The sequence below is a fragment of the Tupaia chinensis genome, unplaced genomic scaffold (assembly GCF_000334495.1).
Source record: "Tupaia chinensis unplaced genomic scaffold, TupChi_1.0 Scaffold000528_1, whole genome shotgun sequence".
Taxonomy (NCBI): domain Eukaryota; kingdom Metazoa; phylum Chordata; class Mammalia; order Scandentia; family Tupaiidae; genus Tupaia; species Tupaia belangeri.
The window spans coordinates 3833836-3857468 of NW_006160041.1; the positions used below are offsets into that span (position 1 = coordinate 3833836).

Genomic DNA, 23633 nt, shown 5'->3' on the forward strand with positions numbered 1-23633 from the left:
TTCCCTATACCTTTCCCAAAGGGGTAAATCTGTAATAGTTTATGTACTATGTAGAAACTGTGGTTTATGGGAAAGATAGTTTCAAGAGAAATCAAGTCACTGTCCCTTTTCCCTTTTCCACAAATAGAAAGAAGATCTGTTAAAGAAAAGTGATTATGGTATAAGTATTACTCCACTGGTCCCCTATACCCCACCCAAGCAAAAAGTTTCCTAATTCTCCCTATCCATTTTTGAAAATAGTGTTTTGTAGAAGATGGAAGGAATTTCTACTCCCTGCATATGAGCAAAACCATCTGGTTTAGGTTTGGTCAGAGTTTAGAAATATATTGATAAACAAATGTATATTGGGGATAACTTGTTATTTTGTTGTTTATATTGCTCCTGGGGGGAATAAAAAAATTCATGTAATATGAACAGTCTGTATTAAAAAACAAACAGCCTAAAAAAGATTAAAGTAATTAAAATCTATGGTCCACTTTGTGAAGGTATGTGCCTTTAGCCATGCTCAAATATAGATTTTTGCCCTACACTTTCATTCTTTCTCTGCCAAAAGAAAAAAAAAATGCTAATATCTGAGTGTCATCTTCCTCCAAGAAATCAGCAATGACTTTTCTCTCAAAGAGAGCTTAGCTCCTAGCATTTCATTTTTATTTTATTGTTAGTTCTGACTTCCTAAAGAAAGAGGGCATCCATAGACTAATTGCAGATAGGACAAGGGAACAATGTGGTCAGTGCATTTCATGCACAATATCATGTTCTCTATTCCACATTCATCAGAAAATTAGACCATCTTCTGTGACAGAAAACCTTCCTTCAAAAGATGGTGCTAAGTGATTTTGCAGTGAGATTAGACTGAGTGTACTACCCAAGAGAAGTCTGAAAGCTTTCTGTTCTACAAAAATAAGCAGTTCAACACTCCAAGTTAACAAACTTCTGCATCCTAGAAATCATTGTTGTGACTTTGTTTCATTATTCCAAGAGTAGGTGTCACTACTTGAGAAATTAAATGATGGGTGTCAGGTTATATTTTAATTTTCTTTATTTAGATCCAAGAATGATGATCTAAGCAGCCTAAAAAGAATCGAATGACTTTTATGATCAATATTCAGTACATAGACTATAAACAAAGAAAAAGACATCTAATATATATATAGTGGCTGATCAGAATTTTCTTAGTTATTAAAAAGTAAAAGGATGATGCACAAAAGTCAATGGTTATAACTTTTTATTTCTAAATTTCTACCAAATCAATTTAAATGTCAACTTTTAAAAATGATTTTTCTTTTTCTTCTTTATATCTGCATCATCCTTTACTTACTGAAGAACTCTTGTTTTTCTTTTTCTCAATTTGCCAGAGCATGTGTGCACTCTCCAGAGAGAGACAGAGTCAGAGGAAGATAAGAAAGCACTCCCTAATGAGGCAGGGTTATGCTGCAATCTCTTTTCTTAAATTTCTTTGGGGACTTTGGGCATGCATGCATATACGCCCAGCATGTCCCTCATGCTGCCGGGTCTGGGACTCAAGCCTTATGGTTGGCCACATGAAATCTGGCTCCCCTAACCACTTGGTCAAAGGGCTGGCTCACAGTGAAGAACTTTTTACATTCCTTGTATCACAGGTCCACTTTACTGGCTTTTCGCTTGAATCTGCCTAAGGAGGTCTTTCTTAGTCACCCTGAACACATAAGTGTCAACCTTCAGCTCTTGTCTGCATCCTATGTCAATTACACCTTCCATGCTGTGCCTGGGCTACAAGTTGGATGTTCCCCTCCCCTCTATTTACTTAGATTTCCAGCTGAGATTAAACATCACTTTTTCTCTAGTAGAACGAGTTGACCTTTGGTTTGATTAAGGATAAATGCTATTGACTCTCCACTTCTGGAGATTTTGTAAAGGCTCATTGAGATGTGTTTATATATTGTTTGAAAATGAATATGGAATATCCTCTGCTTTTTTTTTTTTTTTTCCTCTCTCTCATCGGATGCATGTGCTTGCCACAGAGAGAGAGAGAGGGAAAGTGAGAAATCACCCCAGGGAGGTGGGGGTGTGGTGAATGGCCATGCTGCAATTTTTTCTCCTCCATTTTCCCCTTGGGATTTTGGACTCAAATTTACAGGCGCCCAGCATGTTTTTTTAAGCTGCAGGGTCAGGCCTAGAGCTACGGAGTTTTCCATGTGGGATCCAGCGCTTTAACTACCACACTACCTGCTGGTCCTCTCCTTTGCTGTTTTAATGAGATAGGTGTGAATATTTTCTATCCAATAAGCATTGCTGTATTGGAAGTATTGCATGTAGCTAGATAGTAAGGCATGAAAACTTTCCCTTATTTTTTCTCAGTTTTAGTCTAGAATTTAGAATATTCTACAATTTTCATCAAATGGACAGTTAAATATTTGCATCCGAATCTGACTACCATGGACATTTCAAGGACACCATTAACAGTGAAGTACCTGGAGAACATTACTATCCTTTAAAACACATTGGGCTGAGATAAAGTTGTTTTACATTTCCATAGCAAATGTGACACTGATGTAGCAATGTCCCCAAACTGACTGTGTTTGTATGAGTCATTCTGTCTCTTATCTTGTCCCTAATCATAAAAATTAAGTGATGTGCAAACATTACCTCAAGAACAGATGTACCTTATAGGAGAGGTTTTAAATAGCCTGTGTTTGTAACAGTTCTGCCACCCTCGCCAGCATTCTCCACATCTTTCTCTACTTTCTTCTTTCTTATTGGAGCATTTGCATGTAGAATAAAGAGGATAAAAACATAAAAAAACAAAGGCAGATTTGTTTTTTCCAAGAACATCTGTTGTGGTTATAAAGTATCCACATGATGTGGTCCGTTTTCCTCCAATGCCCTCACAGCTTGCTGTTGTAAAGGCGACGGCTACATCAATCTTAGGCCTGGATTTAATGAGATAATGAAGAGTGCTATCTAATGAGTGGAAACATAGGGACAATCCTGTTGTAATGCATAAAATTTAGATAACATTAAAGACAAAGCCTACTCACAAAGTTAAAGAACTGAGGGTTGCATACAAAATGGTTTATTGTAGATTTTTTTTTTTTGAGATTCATTAATCTCATACCATCACCACTCACTTTTGAAGACATTCGGCCCCACTAATGCTCAAGATTCTTGTCAATTTGGACTGCTCTTGGGCTTTGGATACATTCTGAAATTTTTAAAATACAAATTATTTCCTGCATATGCTGTAATTAAAAGAAGTCGCTTCACTTTGAAAGTGTCTGTCTCATAAGAGAATTCTCTCCAACCTTCAACTACTACCATAACTCTTATAGACAGCAGAAAATAGGGTTACTTTTGAATAATTACTCAATTAAAAGCTATACTTTAAAATTATGTAGTGATTTTTACTCAGGCAATATTTTTAGTTTTCCCTTGAATAGTATGATACCATCAGACTTAGAAGTGGAGGAGGAGAGAGACTGGCTAGTGAAAGTTAAATGATAATGGTTTCAGAATTACTTAGATAAAAGTGTCCTAAACTTAATCAATGGTTACCAAAGAAATCAAACTTAAAATAGACATTAGTTATTCAACCAGCACTTATGAAATCACCTACTGTCTCCCGGATACTGTATCCAGTAGGCGTGGTAGAGAAGTATTTGGCCTTCTAAAATATTTCAGCTGCATGCTATCCATAGGGATAGATTGGCCACTTATATATCTCATCTTTTTTTTCCTAGTCATTTTCAGAGACTAGCTTTCCATATTGATTGACTAATTCAGAAAGTATTTCATTCGACCCTTTCTGCATGGACTCAGCTCCCCATTTAGAAAGAGCAAGTTGACCTAAGTTTTGTAGATCTAAGCAATCTTCTTTGTCTTTTAAATTTATATCTGGGTCAATGACCAGACACATTCTAGAGCAACATGACATTCCTCCCCCGCCCCATTAAGTGGGTTGTTCAAATGCCTCAGTGTCTCTCTATCTTGCCATCTTTTGCACTTAAATATAATATGTTTGGTTGCTCCTGATTCTTCATAGGAGCACTTGAACTTCACTTTGAACATCTTGAGCATGGATCTCTTGAGATAATTTTTATTTCTTCATTTGGTGGTACTTTCTACTTAAAGTTCTTTTGCCCTAACTAGGGTCAATGTTGGAAGTTTATATTATTTCACTTTTTAAATCTTTGGATCTTTTTGGAGGAGGATGAACAATGAGATAAGTTGAGGGCCTCTCACATTCCCTTCAGGAGCATTATTTGTAGTGGGGCTTAAACCTTGAGATTATTACTATGGTGATGTTTACTGTTGTGATTTTTGTGGTCACTGAATTCCGTTGGGACTTTGGGATAATGGACATGTTAAGTTAAGGCAGCCTATGTGCAGAGTTCTTTTCTCATCCAATTGGAGGATATTCCCTAAAAGCCAGACTGGTGTAGTATGCCTAAATAACCAAATGATCTTAAAAAATATGTATTAATTTCTTGTCTCTTCAAGTAGTTCATCTAAATTCTAAGACTGTGAGACATAAAGGACGCTTAACTATTGTTTCCTGTAAATGTTCACTTACTGCCATTGGTGTTTAAAATCTTTGTTCCTAAAAAGGGGAACACTTACTTTTTCATTGCAGTTTTATTATCTTTAACATTTAAATTGAGATGTTTGCATTTGGGACTATGATAAAGCACCCAGCTGGATCAGTGAAACTAGGGTGAGCATTGAGGAGACAGGCTTCCTTGAGTCCTGCTAAGTCATGTGCACCAGTGTGGCTTTGACAACCCTGATGCATGAGCCCTATTTTGAGAATTGCTTCTAATTTTGGACCTTACCACCATCTTTAGGCAAAGGACCTGAGACCCTGTATGCAGGGCAGAAGCTCAATGACAACGAGTGGCACACCGTCCGGGTGGTGCGGAGAGGAAAAAGCCTTAAGTTAACTGTGGATGATGATGTGGCCGAGGGTGAGTATAACTAGGCTGAAAAGTGTCCCTCTATTTGCATAGTCTTCCTGGTCTTGCAGTGAGCAATGTTAGTTTTATAGAACTTTGTATTTTGCTTAAGAGAAGTCACATAGCCTATCCTCTGTTGCCAAACTCAGACAAGGGTAAGAAGGTCTTTCTTGGCACTTTCATCATTCCTTTTCATGGATCTGTATTATAGAACTTACCTACTACTGTGATTGTATATTTATGGGTCTCTCTCCTGAGGCGTACAGTTACGTGCGTGGAGAACAGATGTAGGGTCCTGCAGATCTTTCTATTATTCGAGCATTCAAAACTCACTGATTAATCATCCTTCTATATGCCAGTTTTCTCCCTCAGTGACTGAGTCATTCTCTAGTAAAGGGAGATGGGGAAACCAGAAACTCAGAATGTTACAGGTAAAAGTAAACACCTAGAATAATGCATGATACTTACAAGGTGCTAAGGACTGTTTGTTTTAATTTATTATTCTTTTAATTATTATTAGTTGAATATTCTGTACCAATCAGTGTCTTAGAAGGCACTGGGATCATGGTGATAAACAGGCAAATCCTCAGCCTGGTGGAATTTACATTTAGGAGTACAAAGAACACATAAATGAATCGATTTTACATAAAGCAACATCTGGAGCCACACACAACCAATAAGCATATTCTGAAAGCCTGCTAATGTCAGCAGTGTGCTAGAATTGTAAAGGATAAAAAAAAAAAAAAAGTGCAAGAGATTCCTGTTTCCTCAAATCAGGAATCAATCTATTAGATTGTTGGAAAAGTCATGATGTGTTTTTCTATGCAAAAATGTATCATGACTTTTCCAACTACCCACAAGTAGATCAAACCAGGATTCTGTTATTTAAAAATAGATATCTGATGAGATTCTACCTTGAGTGGTAAGATTGTCACTCTGAAGAGAAAATAACCAATTTAGAATGAAGACATTGCAGTGGTTTATGAACCTAGATCTTCAGCCAGCCTGTGATGGCTGCGTGTGACCAGTGAGGTCTACGGTAGAGAAGAGAGGGCTTCTTCAAATGCCATCATCTATGCTGCATCCTGCAAGTATAAACACTATTATTCCAGAGAAGTACATGTCTATTAATCAGAATTCTTGTCACTATGGGAAATGAAAACTCGGGCAGCACAGATACTACATGCAACGCTGTTGACGTCAACTCTCAGCTCTGACATTAGCTCTCTGCAGAATACTGGGAAACTTACCAATTCTGAGCCTTGTCAAAGCTAAGCCAACTTTACCCTTTCTTCTTTGAGTAAGGCAGCTAGGTTAGAATGAGGAGCCCTGGGGTTTAATACAATCACAGCCACTAAAATGCTTTATGCCTTCAGGATAGGTAGACTAAACTCTTTCCTCATTTTTTATTTTTAAACATAAAATTCTATTATTTCCAATGTCTTTCCTTTCTAGCGTGACTGCTCTGCAATTTCAGGTCCTAAAATTTAATTTTATATTCATGAGCTTGAACATCTATACTTCTGGACCCAAGAATTATAGTAAGGCATGTAGGAATTTACATGTAGTTGTACATGTATTTGTGTGTGTAGAGAAAAACAGCTGGTGGATAGAAAAAAGGCTGCCTGCTCATATCCAGTGCTGAGTAGGCATGAGATATGGCGTTAACTATTTCACATATATCATTTTCTTTAACCTTCTGTAATTCACTGTAGCCTTTCAAGGTAAATGATCTTATTGTCATTGTACAGAACGGGGAACATGACACTTAGAGTTTGTGTAATTAAGTTCCAAACCCACACGTGTGTAATGCCACAAAATCAAATTGCTTACTGTACTTCACAATCCATCATAGGAAAATGGTTTATTTTACAATACAGGAAAAATATAATGGAATGGATTGAGGAGAGGTGGGGAATACATTTTGAGAGTCAAAAATGCAACATCCACCCTCTCCCCCCCACACACAAAAATAACCAAAAACAACGACAACAACAAAATGAAGGCAAGCAGAACCAAAACTATCTCAAACACTCCAATCTACGTAGACCTAGCTGAGGAGTGAGAGGCAAGGTTATGTTGTACATGCCTGAAGAGTAGCTTAATTTTGTAAAATGAATGCGGAAAAAGGGATGTAAAAATACTCGTACTGTTTGGAACCCACCACGGTCAGCCTGATTAAGTATTCAAGAAGTCTCCATGAGCTGTTAGTGCTGACAGGAGCCTGCAAAGGCAGTAGGTGGGGAAAAAAGCAAAACATACAGAAAACAAGAAATGGAAGATCACTTGCTAATAATAACATGTTTGTTGATATGCTTGATTGAGACAATATACAGTGTACTCTGGATGGAAAAAAAAAAAAGAAATGGAAAATTGTTTGTTGATAACACATATGTTGATGTACTTGATTGAGCCAACAGACAATGTATTTTGGATGAAAACTTCATTTTGTATACTGTAATGATGTATAGCATATTAATGTTAAAAGAGGAATGCTCCTTAAATCCTTTCAGCTTGGTCCTCTTAAACCAGGGGTAACCTGATTGGCAGTGTGTTTTGAAGAGTAGCCACTAGGTGGCAGCCTCATGCCAGTCTCCCAGGACAGTGGATTCCTTTTATTTCCCTTGGAAAATAGATGCCCTGAAAGCATAGTCATAAAGAATGGCAACACTCAGGATATTGTAATGCGTATTCTCTCACTCTCGGTCATTATTCTTTTATAGAAACTTTGAAATAAAGGTAATTATAAGCCATGCTTTCTCTTGCTACTAATACTTAAGAAGCAGAACAAAGCCATGGAATGCTCAAGTCATCCAGCAATTTGATATTTGAAATTAATGAAGCTCTTTCATTTTAGCCTTCCCTTCTACTTCACTGCTGATGGGAGAAAGCAGTCAGGAGAATCAAGGAATTTGTGAGAGGGAAAGATCGATGAGTGATTTTTCTTATGAGCTATAACCTAGGATTGCTTTGCACAGTGATAAGGGGTTTGGGAATGTGCATTTTTAGTTCACAGAAGTCATAAAATCCAGCAATGAAACTAAAATACCACATAGTGCCCAGGTTATTAAGTAGCATCCTACTGGCTTATTTAGTAATCTCTCTCATGCTGTTTAGGGTCCCCTAGCGTGCCAGATTTTCAAGTAGTTTGTAGAAATGATGCAAAGAATAGGTCAGACTCAAGAAATCAAATGCAAGGAAAGAAATATTTCTTAACCTGGTGTTTCTCATTTATTGTTACATAATTGTGTTCTTAGGAAAGGATTATTATGTTCAGTTGACAGCTAATATTGATCGACTGAGCTGGATTTCTATTATTAAGAGTACATCCAATGATTGCGTTATACTCCTCAGAAGAGGGGCCTGATAATGCAGGAACCACCCATGCACCCAGGACTTCTTGCTGATACAGAAAGTACCCTCTTTTTGACTACTCTGGTCCATTGGTCCATGTTGACATGTCCCTCTTTCACCCCCACACAGCACATACGAAGTAATTTTCCAAAGTTTTCCATCTAAAACTTGTTTCTTGTGTTAATAAAAAACTTGTCTGGGGCCAGACATGTAGTGAAGCAGTAAGAGAAGAGACTGACCTTCATGAGAAGGTTTCCAGTTTGTATATGGAGACCTCCTTGAGTATGCCTGGCACGTGTGTATCCACGATCCAAGATGGCTGAAGCTGGGAGTGGGATGCAATGCCAAGGCCTTGTTGGAGGTGTTTTCTTTCTCCCTCTTTCTGCCTTCACCCCTGTCTCTCTCATTCATAGACCAAATAAATACGTATAAAAAGATTAATTTTAAAAAATAGGGTTAGAAAATGTTAAACAAAGCTAAAGAAAATGTTAAACAAAGCAAAATAAAGTGGAATTCTTTACTGCAAAATTTTATTAGGAATCTGTAATAGGCCAATGTGCCTTGCTAATCACTGATATGTATGCAATATTTGCCAAATGTAGTTGGCTCTAGAAACTTTATTTTTTTTAAAAAAGTACTTCACAGCACACACTTTTGAAATATGCTGTTACCCTGGAGAAAAGAATATGGGGCCAGCGGAGTTAGAGAACGGTGGGCACAAAGTGACAATCTTCCTGAGCTTTCACTTTCGTCACTTCTTCTCCTCTATCTGGGAGTCACAGGACCTCAAGCCTTTCCCATTATTTTTTGCTAAGCTCTTAGGGTTGGCCAGCAATGTTATGTGCAGAAGTGGTGATGATCTAAATTCTGACCCCAAAGCAAACATCTCAAATATAAGCTCTTTCCCCAGACAGGTTAGGGATATTTGCCATGCTCAGAACCCCCTTCTAATCAATACAGGATATAGAGAAGAGGCAAGAAACGGGTTTCTAGTTAGAAGGGCTCATGTTCTAATAAAAGAGAGAAAAATAATAAGTGAAATAACCCTAAAGTGATTAAAACATTTCAGAAAAGAGAACTAAACAAATAATACATAATTAGTAGTAGCTAACAATTTAAACCCTAGGCACTATTCTAAGTATTGTTTTTATGGATGAATATGTTTAATCCTGATAACTTCGTATCTGTTTCACAGATGGGAAACTGAGGCATAAAGTTAGGTCACTCCCTAAAGGTAACCCAGTGAAGAAGTCATGAAGGTAGAATGCAAACCCAGCAGTGCAGTCCCAAGGTCTACATGCTCATCCACATATACTATTGCCCCATGGGAAGTTACTGTTTGATCCCGGCCTTATTTTTCATAAATGTGTATTATTGGGTTTTATGAGGGCTGGTCTGTGGCTTGCTGGTTGGCTGACTGAGAAGTATGGAAATGAGTAAGCGAATAGGAGCCAAGGCAGCCAGGGCCGTTTTGGGAAAAGTGCTGAGTGTATTAGCCATGCATTAGATGCAACGACATTATACTTGATCACCGGGAAGAAGTGTGAACCCATTACAGTATAGCTTCTGCATGGAGATTTTCCCCAGTTAAATTTCATCTACTGCTTTTCTTGGGCAATTGATGTGAGGAATGTGTTGAGTCTTTATTTCCAAAGACAGTATAGATCTCAAATTAAGGATATAGACTTTGGAACTGGAACACCTGGGTTCTATAAGAGGCTCGGTCAAGATCAAATTGCTTAACTTTTGTAAACCAATCATTCTTACCTCCAAAGGAAGATAATAATCTCTCAAATGTTACTGTAACAACGGCAGGTGATGGTGGTTACAGTGCTTTACCTACCAGCATCATCATACTGCAGCTCCTCTGTGCCCTCCATATCCTCCCCCAGCAAAAATCCATAGCCCTAGTACAGCAATAGCCAAATTGACATTGAGTGTTTATTTCAGTCACTTAATGTAAATTGAGGCTTGCTGTCGATACTTTGCATTTTTGTGACCAGTCCAATTTTCAATACTAAGTAATTGTATACAGTAATTCTTTTTCCTGGTTATTTGTTAGCAGATTTATGTTGCATTTTGATTTCTGTTCTACTACAATTTAATATTTAAACTAACACCATTATTTTATTTTTGCTTATATTAAGAGAATAATTTGTCACTATATGTCAAAGTTTATAAAGTTTATAAAGTAGAAGTCTTTTTTTGTTTTTAAGGTTTTTGCCATGGGGTGTGTGCATTTGCCAGAGAGAGACAGTGAGAGGAAAAATGAGATATCACCCCTAGGGGGGATGGCCACACCACAATCCCTTCTCCTCTGATCTCCTCTTGGGCTTTTGGACACTCACGCACATGTGCTCAGCATGATTTTCAAGCTACCAGGTCCAGGACTTGAACCATGGTCAGGCATGTGGGAGTCCACCACTTAACCACAATGCTACCTGCTAGTCCAGAAATCTGATTTTTGTGTTTATGAGTGATTACTTGAATTAGGTCTGAATTTGCTCCTAAAGAGAAGAAATTAATGTTGAGTACCCAGGGACCAGCAGTTGGCGTAATGGCTATGTTGCTGGACTCCCATGTAGTTGACTGCAGTTCGAGTCCTGGACCCAGTGGCTTAAACTCACACCAGGCGTGTGTGCATGTGTGCCCAAGGTCCCAAGAGGAGAATGGAGGAGAAGTGATTGTGGCATGGTCATCCCTTTGGGGAGGGTGATTTCTCGCTGTCTGTCTCTTTTTCTCTCTTTCAGGTGAACGTGCACACCCTACAGCAAAAATCTCTCAAAAAAAAACCAAAAAAAAAAACCCATATATATATACACACACACACACACACACACATACATTGAGTACCGAAGGGTATGATCTTGTTGACTCTCCAAGATACTGAAGGTTGAGTACCCAACTTTAAAATACCTCCCTTTTTGTTATTTAAGTTCTGAGCCAATAGACAAACAAAAGAAGCAGATGGAAATGAAATAGCATTTTCATTATTGATCACACTGACACTAAAGTAGAGTTAGATCAAATTGCCCATTGAAGTACTACGTCTGGACTGAGCAGGCACATTCACCAATGAAACAAGGCTTGCTCCCCAGCACTCAGCTCTGAATGGGTAGGGCAGCACTGGTGTCTCCTGAAGGCTGCTGGCTGCTACAGAGACAAGAGAAAGCTATAGGGACTGAGCCCTATGCACACAGAATCTCTTTCCAGATTATTATAATATTTCATATTATGTCTATCTTCTGGAAAATTGTACACAAGGAGGATTAAGAGATGCTAGTAGTGTCTTGGTAGCAGTGCTTTTTTTTTTTGAGAGGTTTTTGCTATAGGCACATGTGCTTGCCTTAGAGACAGAGAGAGACAGAAAGCAAGAAATCACCCCACCCCATGCTGCAATCCTTTCTCCCCTATTCTCCTCTAGGGATTATGGACACACATTCACACATATCCGGCATGAGTTTTAAGCCACCAGGTTCTGGCCTCAAAACATGGTCGACCCGAGAACCAGCAGTTAGCGTAATGGCTATGTTGCTGGACTCCCATGTAGTCGACCGCGGTTCACGTCCCGGACCTGGTGGCTTAAACTCATGCCGGGTGCGTGTGCGTGTGTGCCCAAGATCCCGAGAGGAGAATGGAGGAGAAGGGATTGCAGCGTGACCATCCCCCCTGGGGGGTGATTTCTCGCTTTCTGTCTCTATGTCTCTCTCTGTCTGTCTAGCGAGTGCACGCACCCTATAGCGAAAACCTCTCAAAAAAAAAAAAAAACATGGTTGACGCTGTGGAAGACCAGCGATGCAACCATTACACCATCTACTGGTCCCATTAGCAGAGCTTCTTAAGCTTGGAAGTTAAAAAGGGCAGGAAGGTAGCAAAAAAAATCTCTTAAAATGGGCAGGAAGAGGGAATTCCCTTTTCTCTCCTTTTAACACTTGGCATTAGCACTTGGCATTAGATGGTTTGTTACGTTTTACTATAAATTTTCTTTATAAATGTTGAAGGAACCAATTTCTTCTCTGTTCATAATAATGATTTTTTTTTGCTTTTTGCTTTTGCTTCTTCTTAAAGAGTTTCAGTCTCTCTATTTCAAGTTCTCTTCATCACCTCTGCCCTGGGTACTCACCATGAGGTAAAATTGGTGATTAAAGGCCTGATAGTTAATTAGTATCAGCTGGAGAGCTATTTGCAATGATCAGAAACCCAACTCAAATGTTCTAAGCATAAAAGAGAGTCTGTTAGTTTTAAAAAAAGTTTAGAGTTGGCCCAGGGATAGTGGTATAATGGTAGCCACTGCTTTGCAATGCTAGATGTTATATGGATGATTAGGGTTCAATTCCTGGCTTAAGTTGTACCAGGCTTGTGTATATGCATACCTAAGAGCCTGGCTGACTGAGAAGATGAGGATGAGGATGAGGGAAGGGTCAAGATATCCTGTTGATGATGTCTCTCTTGTTCCCTCTCAATAAGTAAATAAAAAAAAAATTGGAAAATACCCAGAGTTGCATGGCTAGATCATGACCTAAATGAGGTCAACACAGAGAAACTATTCCTTTCCACTTTGGGTTAGTGGCCTCTTCAAGAGGGGCTCAGTTCTTCTCATTATCACAAGGTCTCAAGCCCTGGAGCAAGCGTTGCTTCCAATGAAGCTGTTTTCACTAGTAAGCCAGCAAACCTGTAGAGCCGAATTCACTGGATGGCTTGGGTTGCTGGCATTCCAGTGGTTCTAAGGGTGGTCCCCAGGTCAGCCACATAATCATCAGCTACAAACTTGTTAGAAATGCAGGAGCAGCATGGAGGCTAAGATGACCAGATCTCACATAGCCGACCATGCAATTCGAGTCCCACTCCAGAGGCTGGGAAGGGAGAAATGAACAAGAAGGAATTATGACTTGACCATCTTCCATATGGGGTGCTTTCTTGATTTCTCTCTCTCTCCTCTCTCTGTATCCCTCTCCAAAGAGTTCACATACCCTCTGGCAAATTAAAAGGGAAAATGCAGATTCTCAGGTCTCATCCCAGACTTTTGAATCGTAAACTGAGAGTGCAGTCTGGCTTCCAGGTGATTCTGATGCACGCTGAAGTTTAAAGACCATTTTTTAGTTCTTAGACCAGAATCTATGGTTAGAAGGATAAAAATGTTGAGTGGTGCAGCCTGAGTAGCTTGATTAAGGTCAGATTCATCCAGGTCGGATGGTTTCAAGGTCATGGAGGGAGGGCAGCTTCCCAAATGAGGATCAGGTGGTGGTAACAGAAAGCGCAATAGTTGCTGGGCAAGAGAAATCAAAGATGTTCTGCAATAGAACCTTTTCTACAAGTACAAGGTGGTTGGTTATTACAGCAAGAAATATTTGTAAGTGCCCAAGGTTTGCTGTTGTATCTTTACAAGGGGTAGAGGAAACGAAGGCCTTCCTTCTTACAGTATTCGTTAGTAACCAATTATTTTTCTAAAGAGAAAAAAATGAAGAATTTTCTCTTTCTTTTTTTTTTTTTTGAGAAGTTTTTGCTATAGGGTGCATGTGCTTGCCAGAAAGACAGAGAGAGACAGAGAGACAGGAAGCGAGAAATCATCCCCAGGGGGGATGGCCACACCACAATCCCTTCTCCTCCATTCTCCTCTCAGGATCTTGGGCATGCATGCACACACACCTGGTGTGAGTTTAAGCCACCGGGTATGGGACTTGAAACATGGTCAACTACATGGGAGTCCAGTGACATACCCATTATGCTAACTGCTGTTGAGATTTTCTCTTTTAACATAGGTTACTCATTATTTCATTTTGTTTTAAATGATGGGGTCTCTAAGCAGCTGCAGGAGAACAAAGATTGTGGGTCATACAATTTGAGCTGTGCTAGTACTCAGCTCCCTGTGAGGCCAAGTCAGGTATAAACCATATTGAATAGTTTGTTTTCTCCAACTGACTCAAGTAAACAGAATATTTAGTGTGGGGACAAGTTATGCCTAAAAGATATATACTAAGAGCGCTGGAGCAAACCTGGTTGGTTCCTTTTCCTGTGTGAACCTCATTTGTGATTTTCATAGGTACAATGGTGGGAGACCATACTCGCCTGGAGTTCCACAATATTGAAACAGGAATCATGACTGAGAAACGGTACATCTCCGTTGTCCCCTCCAGTTTCATTGGCCACCTGCAGAGCCTCATGTTTAATGGCCTGCTCTACATTGACTTGTGCAAAAATGGTGACATTGATTACTGTGAGCTAAAGGCTCGTTTTGGACTGAGGAACATCATCGCTGACCCTGTCACCTTTAAGACCAAGAGCAGCTACCTGAGCCTCGCCACCCTTCAGGCTTACACCTCCATGCACCTCTTCTTCCAGTTCAAGACCACCTCAGCTGATGGCTTCATTCTCTTCAACAGTGGCGATGGCAATGACTTCATTGCTGTTGAGCTGGTCAAGGGGTAAGTGGAAGGAAGTTCATAATTTATACTGGGTATCTTTGCTAAAGCTCTACATAAAATATGTGGGGAAAAGTTCATTCTATTATCCTTTGTTCCTGATACATACTAACATCCTCATTAATTGAAAAATCCACAAAATGATTAAGGTTGGAAAGGAGAGAGATTCATGAATTTATGTAAAGATCTTCTGCTAACTCAACAATATTAAACTTTTTTTTTAAAAGAAAAAAAACAAGGCCTTTCAAACAAAAGAGAAAAAGAAAACTTTATTTTTGTAAAAGAGGGCAATAGAAGTATGTGTTTTGTATCTTGAGTAAAACTAACTGCAACAACTAAATTTATACCGGTAAATGAAATATAGAAATTTTACTCCTACAGTAACTGAACATACACCAATTCTTAATAGCTACCCTTTACTTTAAGACATTTTTACAATGTATTTTATAATTCTGATATAGTTAATCATATCAGATACAACTTGTGGAATATAGCATGATTTCTCAAAGCAGGCACATTGTGTGATAATCAGATTCAATATATTTTATTACATGAATGGAAAAACAATAAAAAAGAAAAAGGAAAAGTGGTAGATCTCTGATTGTGAGTGTATATATCACCGTCCAGTGTTTTGTAGCATGCCACCTGCTTACTTTGGTTCTGGATAGTGCTAAAGAACTAAGACTCCATGAGTATGGAAATAAAGTATGATAGAACAGGATCTATCTATTCTTTAACTGTAAATCCAGCTCAAATTATTCATGCATTATTCCAGCTTAGCATGTGGGATTGGAAGCCCCCTATGCCACTTACACACACATTGCTATTAATCACTTCAGGGAATCCCAGTTTCCTGATTGTTACTCCTCACAGGTATATACACTATGTGTTTGATCTTGGAAATGGTCCCAATGTGATCAAAGGCAACAGTGACCGTCCCTTGAATGATAACCAGTGGCACAACGTCGTCATTACTCGGGACAACAGTAATACCCACAGCCTGAAAGTGGACACCAAAGTAGTCACTCAGGTGATCAACGGTGCCAAAAATCTGGATTTGAAAGGTACAACTTGCAGTGTATTCTTCTTGGGAAAATTTACTTTATGAGTTGTGGTGATGTACTGTGACCGAATGGATAAAATAATTTTTTATAAGTAAAAAAAGACATTTTAAATTATAACTAAAAAGTATATCATAATGCATAATTAATATGACTATTCGTTCATTCTCTTTGACTTTGTTTTAGGAGGTTGAAAGTACAAACTACGAACAGAATTAAATGCTTTTTCATTAGTAAAATTAAAATGCTTGAAGCTTATTAGTTTAAAAAAAAAAGATACATCTTGTAAAGAAGAATTTTATTCTTCTTAGGGCATTTCTTATGATAGAAAGGATGTTTCCAGAGGCAATCTACAGGTTAGGGGTGCAATGCATTTTTCATATATCATGCACACCTATTTGTTTATTTATTTATTTATTAGGTTTTTGCCATACCAGAGACAAACAGTAAGAGGGAAAATGAAAAGTCACCCCCCAAGGGGGATGACCATGCCCCAATTTCTTCTCCATTTTCCTCTTGGGATTTTAGGCATGCACATACACACACACACACGCACACACACATGCCCAGTGTTATTTTCAAATTCCTGGATCCAGGACTCAAATCATGGTTGGCCATATGGGAGTCATAGTTTATCTTAACAATGTTGAATTTTATCATAATGCAATTTACTACATTTTTACATAGACTAGGAATAGTTCCCTTTTTCTGATAATCTTGGGAGTATCTTAAATTGGGGGCTAAGTGATGTGGTAATAAAGATCAGAATGTGGGAGGGGCATTAATGCAGATAAAGAAATACAGGCTTTGGAATTTCTGCTGAATCACATATGACCTGGATAATACTGGTGAAGTTTCTAAGCCTCATTCAGCTTACGAGCTTACATATACTTCTCTTGCAAAATGAGGATAACAATCGTTCCTCCATTTATGGGTTGTTAGGAGTTTTGATGGAATGTCTGTCAAACCCTCAGCAGTTTATTGGCAACAAGCACATAAAAACACACTCAATAGATGGTCATTTGTTGAAAATGTTGTTAATCTTTACTTCATCTCTGGTGATTAACATTTGTGAGATGGCACGTCTAGGGTGAACAACATATAGTAATACTATTTTTTTTCTTTTTACATTTTAGAAACACTAGTTATTTTATTCAAGCCAGCTATATTGTCATTATCTAATAAATAATCTAAAGTGCATTAGCATTAGTTGACATGGTTGCCACACCCTTTACTCATTGTCTTTTGGTACTTACTTTCCCTTCTAGGTGACCTCTACATGGCTGGCTTGGCCCAAGGAATGTACAGTAACCTCCCAAAGCTTGTGGCCTCCCGAGATGGCTTTCAGGGCTGTTTGGCATCAGTGGACTTGAATGGGCGTCTGCCAGACCTCATCAATGATGCGCTCCATAGGAGTGGACAGATCGAGCGTGGCTGTGAAGGTACAACCTGTTTTCTTGTTAAGCTACAGCATTGTCGCAAGCACCAAGCCTCTTTGCTGCCTCTGCCAGTGCCTCTTCCTCAGTTGACCAGTCCTCTCTCATTACTCTCTGCCATCTGCCATTGCATCATCATCAGTGTCTTCTCGTCGCTGGTTGAGTATGTCAAGACATGTGCCACAGGCTCCAGGAATGCATGTTGGCAAATGTTTTCCCAGAACCACATACTTGCCAATAAAGAACCTTCCTTGGCTTTGACATCAGGCTCCTCCTAATTTGTACCTTTGATTCCTGAATGATTAAAAAGATCAGAGATTTACTTATATATTAACACATGATGAGGGGCAAACCAGAGACTTTATATGGATGTCACCAATCATAAAATGTATCTTATTTTGGCATATTATACCAACTGCTTTATTTAATACAAATCTAGCAGGAGATAGGAAAATGATGTCAAAATGCCATGATGATGGAAGAGAACTAATATTTATTGAATACTTACTAGATATCAGGCATTGTTAGGCAGTTCATTAGTGGTGTAGTGGGTATTGCTGGCTTGGATGTTAGAAAGACCTAAATTCAGGTAGTTTTTGGTACCTCTTGTTAGCTGTGTGACATATGGCGAGTTATTTTTACCTCTCTCAGGTACATCTTCCTCACCTGTAAGAAGCAAGAAAATGTACCTTGGAAGGTAATATAAGTAAACTATATACATATAGGTATATGTATATACATCCACACATATACTTACATGATGCCTGGTAATAGTAGGTACTTGATAAACAGTGAGATTACTGTTTACAAATATTATCTCATGTGGGACATCTAAGAACATTGCATGCCCACCTATGAAGTCTTGCAGTACAAGAAACCATGCTCAGCCTGTTTCTGTAGGTAATTTCACTGTCTCTTGTGAGACTAACTGAATGTACAGGTCTTTCTAAAATTTTAAACAGCAGAGGGCAGCAGTGGATGTATTTAGCCTTTCTTAGTAGCCTTAGGTTGACTGGAAAGGGGACACCACCTAACTGAAAGGCAAAGTGGACGTCAAACCAGTTGCTGGAATCTATATATTCTTTCCTCTGGTTGAGCCTTGTGGTCCTTTGTTTGTGCAGAGTACTGTGTTTTCTTGTATTTCTTGTTAATTTATCACATCAGATCCATTCATCCCTGTCCTTTGTTCAGCTTCATGTATTGCTCCTGTTCTTAGTCAGCTTTTATCTGATGGGTTGCTCACTACCTTAAAGCAGGTTTTTATAAAAGTTTCCCAGGCTGAGTTATAGTTATGGAAGTCATTTCCCTTTGCCTATGTTCCCCTAATAATGAGACAGATCAACCCTATAACCCATTCCGTTTTCCTGTTAGCTAGAAATGTCTCTTAAGATCTATTGGCCAAACATGGTGTGTGTGTGTGTGTGTGTGTGTGTGTGTGTGTGAGTGAGTGTGTGTGTGTGTCAGGATAGATGTTTGGGAATCACCAATCACTTAAAGTAACCATTTTGTGTTCTTCTCCTGGAAATGCAAAATTTCATTCAAGTTAAGAATTTTTGTCACATCAGTCTGCTCTTAATCCTTTCAGGTGTTAAAGGACAATCCTGAGATAGATGCAGTATTTTAGAATTAAATTGAGTATCTTAGTTTAAAAGATTGTAGAATGACAGCAATCCCAGTTATCTTGGTATAATTCATCATGTCAAGTTAACTCACAATCTAAAAGTACATTTTAAAAAGCATAAGACACTGTTCACATGCTAAGTATTTTTATTGTTCTAGTCTTCAAACTTAAAAGTTAACAGAAATCATTCATTTAACTCTGCAGCAATGTTGCCCAATAGAAATATAACGTAAGTCACATATGTAATTTTAAATTTCCTAGTAGCTACATTTCCAAAAGATACAAATTAACAGATAAAATTAATTTTATATTTTATTTTACATAACTCAGTATGTTGAAAATAGTATCTTTTCAGCATATAATCAATGTAAAATTATCAATAAGGTATTTTCTATTTCTACTCATACTAAGCTTTTAAAATCGGTGGTGTGCTTTATACTTCTTCACAGCCCTCTTCACTTCCAACTACACACATTGAAAGTACTCAATAGCACATGTGTGTATGCAACTGCTATATTAGAAGCACAGCTCTACAGCGTATGGAAATGGGGGCACAAAGAAATAAAGCTATAGTATTGGATTAAAAAGATGTGTATGTTTTATAAAAGTGAACTAAAATTTAATGTATAAAGGAGGGAAAAGACACCACCGGAGTTTTAACTGAAGCAGTGAGAGCACTTGCAAAAGAAAATTACCCATCAGATTGGAAATATTGTTCCCATCTCTACCGATGGCTCCATGTGTGGTTTGTATGACTCGTCACATGCATTGTGGTGGGTTGCCATCCTCCTCTGAGCATGGGGGATTGTTCAAAGCCGGATATTGTGACTTGATGGCTCTACCATCCAAATCTATGACAAGTCCCACAGGCCTAATAGCACTGCACTCTATTGCCATGGAGATAATTACGATGGTTACCCATCACGCATTATGACCACCCCCACTGGGTAGGGAGAAGTAGAGGATGAGTGCTGAGGGAAGAAAGTCCTTGTTTATTGTACACAAATGACTTGGATAATTAGCCTAAGTGGCCAGGAAAAATGGCCAAAAAGTGGGTTAAGGCATAAATTACTGTCATTGGAAGTTTGTACCATTGTGAATAAGCCATTGTAAGAGATCCCAGGAGCTTTTTAGGGTTCTGTGGAAATGAAGCTGTAGAAGAGGGTAGGGAGGAAAATGAAGGGCACAGTACCTTGATGAGAGAACAAGGCATTATCCCCCGTACGAATCTTTTGTCCATAATATGTAACCTCTAAGGAGGTCTCTGTGTCTTAGGCAGTATGGGAACCATAGGAAACAAAACATGTTTCTTGATTTATTATTACCATGAATATAAATAATGAACAGGCAGGGCATGAGGTTTCATTACTAAGAGCTAAGACCTAGATCTCTTCAATGTGTTTTATTTTCATGTTTTTGGAATACACAGGCCAGGATAAATGATACGTTTTTGTCAGCAATGATTGACAATGACACTTGAAGGCCCTAACTAGTAAATGTATTTTTTTCCGTATTATATATGAGCCATGACAACAGAGAAAATAAAAGGCAGAAGAGTCCAAAATCATATTGAAAATATTTGAATCCCCTACTTTTTGGCTCTCAATTGTTTGTAGCAAAAAAAGAAAACAAAAATCTTAAGCTAGATTTTAATTTCATGTCTCTAATGTTCACAGAGTATATAATTTATATATAAAGTGCAATTTTTGGATAACTAGCCTGTGTTTAGCTGTGACTTGCTACATCTCAATTCAGATGAAGATTTAAAACAAATAATGCATGATTTAATACTTGGCTGGTAAATATCTCTTTTTATCTTGAGGCCAACTTTGCTGCAGAGACCAAGGCACTACCAGCTAAAAGTGCTGTTCCACAGTTGCAGATGGTAAACATCTGAGAGAAACACATGTGCTTCATTTTGAGACTGCCATGAATAAATAAAAAGGACATTGGTTTGGTGCCTTTTTGCCCACAACCATTTGAGTTTGGCTGTCTTTTTTAAATTAAACAAATTGAGTTCTTTGATGTTTCAAATCATCTTGATACAAATGCCCAATTATAGTGCCATATTCCTTAGTGGCATTTGTAGGAGGGTGCAAGGGGTGTACCCAAGTGACTCTTCTATGCTAACACCTACGTGTTCAGAGTGATTATTGTGGGCTCCATCTGATTGTGCACACATGTCCTTCAGTCTGGCCATGCACTACCCTTCTTTCTGGACCATATGCCTTGGGATTGGCTGTGTGGATGTGGGAAGGCTCTTGTTGCCCATTGCTTGTGCTTTGTCAAGTCCAATATCTCCTTGCCCCCGCTCTGCTGATTTGGCTCCGAGGAAGCCTGCTCCGCCCCTGGTCTGCGCGTCCCCTGTCTGTGCTGTCTGGTGAACCTGTAGAGCATTTCAGTTGTCTGTCTGAGTGATGTTGGTTATGCAGATTGCATTTTCATTTCTGTAATGTTACCCTGGTTTACTCTACCTCTTACTAACCTCTGGTTATTGTTTTCGCTTTTTCTGTTCTTTTGCTAACAAAGTTGCGTTGACCAAAGCTGACCTGCAAGGTAGAGAAGGCTCTTGTTCCCATTACCACTTTGGACTGAGAGATGCCCTGTGTAACTCTTGGTATCTTTTCTCTAGAGGTCTTCAAGCTGTCACACCTCTTAGACAGCAGCAATTGTGGGGAGGGGGCTGAACCCTGTGTTCTTCTGGAAGGGTGACAGAAAACCCAGATCAATGCATGAATAACTGTAAAGAGAAGACCTCATGGGGATAGGAACATGATTCCATTCACAGGGAGGTGGGTGTGGAACCAAAGAGGATTGACAACATCCTATACTGTTACTACCCACAATCACATTAATCCACTCTGGAAGTAATGCCTCTGAAAGTAATTGCCATAGAGGGAGTTGGCACCTTTTGATTTATTCATTATAGATAGAAGGCAGCATTTGGGGTTGGGGGAGGCCACTTGAGCTCTTAATTTCTTATTTTCAATGTCAGGGAGGTCATTTCTTAGAGCAGGACTTTTAAGTCCTTGGACCTGATTAAAGAAAATGTCATTTTCTCTTAACTCATTTTAAGGAAATATTTTTAGGCTTTTAGGAGATATTAATGTCATTAAAATATTCTAAAGACTTAAATTTTCTATTAGAGATTTTAGTTCAGCACTTTAATTTTCTAGGTTTTGACCTAAGGAGAAAAAAAAAAAAGTACTTTAAAGGAGGAAGAGGATCTGTTGGTTTTATTCTGAATCCCCTACAAAATGCCTGCATGTGAGATGTCAGTGGATACCCATTGCAGAAATTGCTTCTTCTACCATTCAAAGAGTGCTTCTAGAGTCAATAACGGCCCTCCAGTCCTATCACGTTAGGCTGATTTGACTCAGAATAGCGAGAGAGGAACATGCATGTTAGGTATCTCTTGGTAAGCAGAGACTAAGTCTCAAATGGTCTCTGCAGAGCTGGCAGTCAGAAAAAAATTGTTAGAGGTGAGTAAGGCAAAGGTAGCTTTATAAAAATTATTTTTTACCTGAAAGATCATTTGCTTTACTGTGATTTACTTGACATATGCCATGTAGGTAACCAGAGCAAGTGTCCATCTCCCAAGAAGACATCAATTAATAAGGCTTCTCTCTCTAGCAATTTTAATGTAACTCCTTGACCTTCATCTTCTCTCAGAAGATGCACATATATTTTGGCATCTATTGACATTAATGAAAGGGGGAAAAATACATTGGATTAGTACTTTGAAGTCCAAGGGAACTGGATGTGGAGTCTTCAAAAAGTTCATGGAAAGTGTGTATTATGAAAAAACTGTGCACGGATTCAAAAAATTTTTTTTAAACCAAAATGAGTTCACTTTAGTTATATTTCTCCAGAAACTTTCTGAAACATTCTTATATAGTTGCTTTCAATTTCAGAGTCTATAGGGCCCAATGGTAATATTGGTGTTTTTAGACATGTTTAATCGTCAAAAAGGCCAATCGCAGATTATTCTTTTAAAAAAGGGGGAGAGAAAAAGAGGGGTCAGGATTTGACATACAATGTGAGAAGCTCCAAGGGTATTAAAGCTTCTTAGGACCAGAATTAGTAGATAAAACTGGACAACTATGGGGCCAGCAGGTGGCATGTTGGTTAAGGACCTAGACTCTCACATAGCCAACTCTGGTTCGAGTCTTGGACCCAGAGGCTTGAAAAAATCACCAAATATGTGTGCCTGCATGCCCAGAATCCTGAGAGGAAAATGGAAAAGAAACTGAGGTGTGCGTGGCCATCCTCCCCAAGAGGGTGATTTCTCATTTTCTTCTCTCTGGTGTGTGCACTTGTCCTATGACAAATACCTAAAAAACAAACAAACAAACAAAAAACTGGACAACTGCATTTGCTCCTAGACTTTACTATTGATCAGGGTAAAACTATATGGATTTTTAGTCCATAAATGCTAATATAGGGCCTCTCATGCAGAGACCCACATACATGGAAAAATAATCTTCAGATTCCTATTAGAAAGAAAAATGATTGTGGAAGTCATACAAAGAAGTGATTGATCTTCAGGCCTATTTTAAATTATTTACCAAAATGTGGTTGTAGATTTGGGGAATAGAATATTTTATAAATCTTAACTTTTTCTTTTATAGACACAGTCTACTCATCAGTACAGGTTTTAAACTATTACTCCAGTGACACTAACTTTCTCCCATTCTTGTGATGACTTGACAGTCTCTTTGTACCAAGAGCTGTTATTCTTTGTGATTATTTTGGGTCATCTTACTCTTTCCTCATATTACAATGAATGAGCTTTATGATGTAAATGCTTTTAG

The 23633-nt window shown here is 38.6% G+C and overlaps 1 protein-coding gene and 1 long non-coding RNA gene across 11 annotated transcripts in view; one reads left to right on the top strand and one right to left on the bottom strand.

Moving 5' to 3' along the window:
* NRXN3 (neurexin 3) overlaps positions 1 to 23633 on the top strand; it is a 1829483-nt gene that overhangs the window by 860775 nt on the left and 945075 nt on the right. For all 10 annotated transcript variants that reach the window (XM_027775177.1, XM_006157103.3, XM_006157094.3 and 7 more), the window contains exons 11-14: positions 4821 to 4940; positions 14323 to 14704; positions 15575 to 15765; positions 17031 to 17204. In XM_027775177.1, the coding sequence (XP_027630978.1) occupies positions 4821 to 4940; positions 14323 to 14704; positions 15575 to 15765; positions 17031 to 17204 (867 nt within the window). The remainder of the gene's footprint in view (positions 1 to 4820; positions 4941 to 14322; positions 14705 to 15574; positions 15766 to 17030; positions 17205 to 23633) is intronic.
* Positions 17448 to 19610, bottom strand: LOC102480051 (uncharacterized). The gene is made up of 3 exons (XR_335774.1): positions 19515 to 19610; positions 17707 to 17864; positions 17448 to 17492 (listed from the first exon to the last, which is right to left on the bottom strand). It is a non-coding gene; the product is annotated as an uncharacterized LOC102480051 (long non-coding RNA).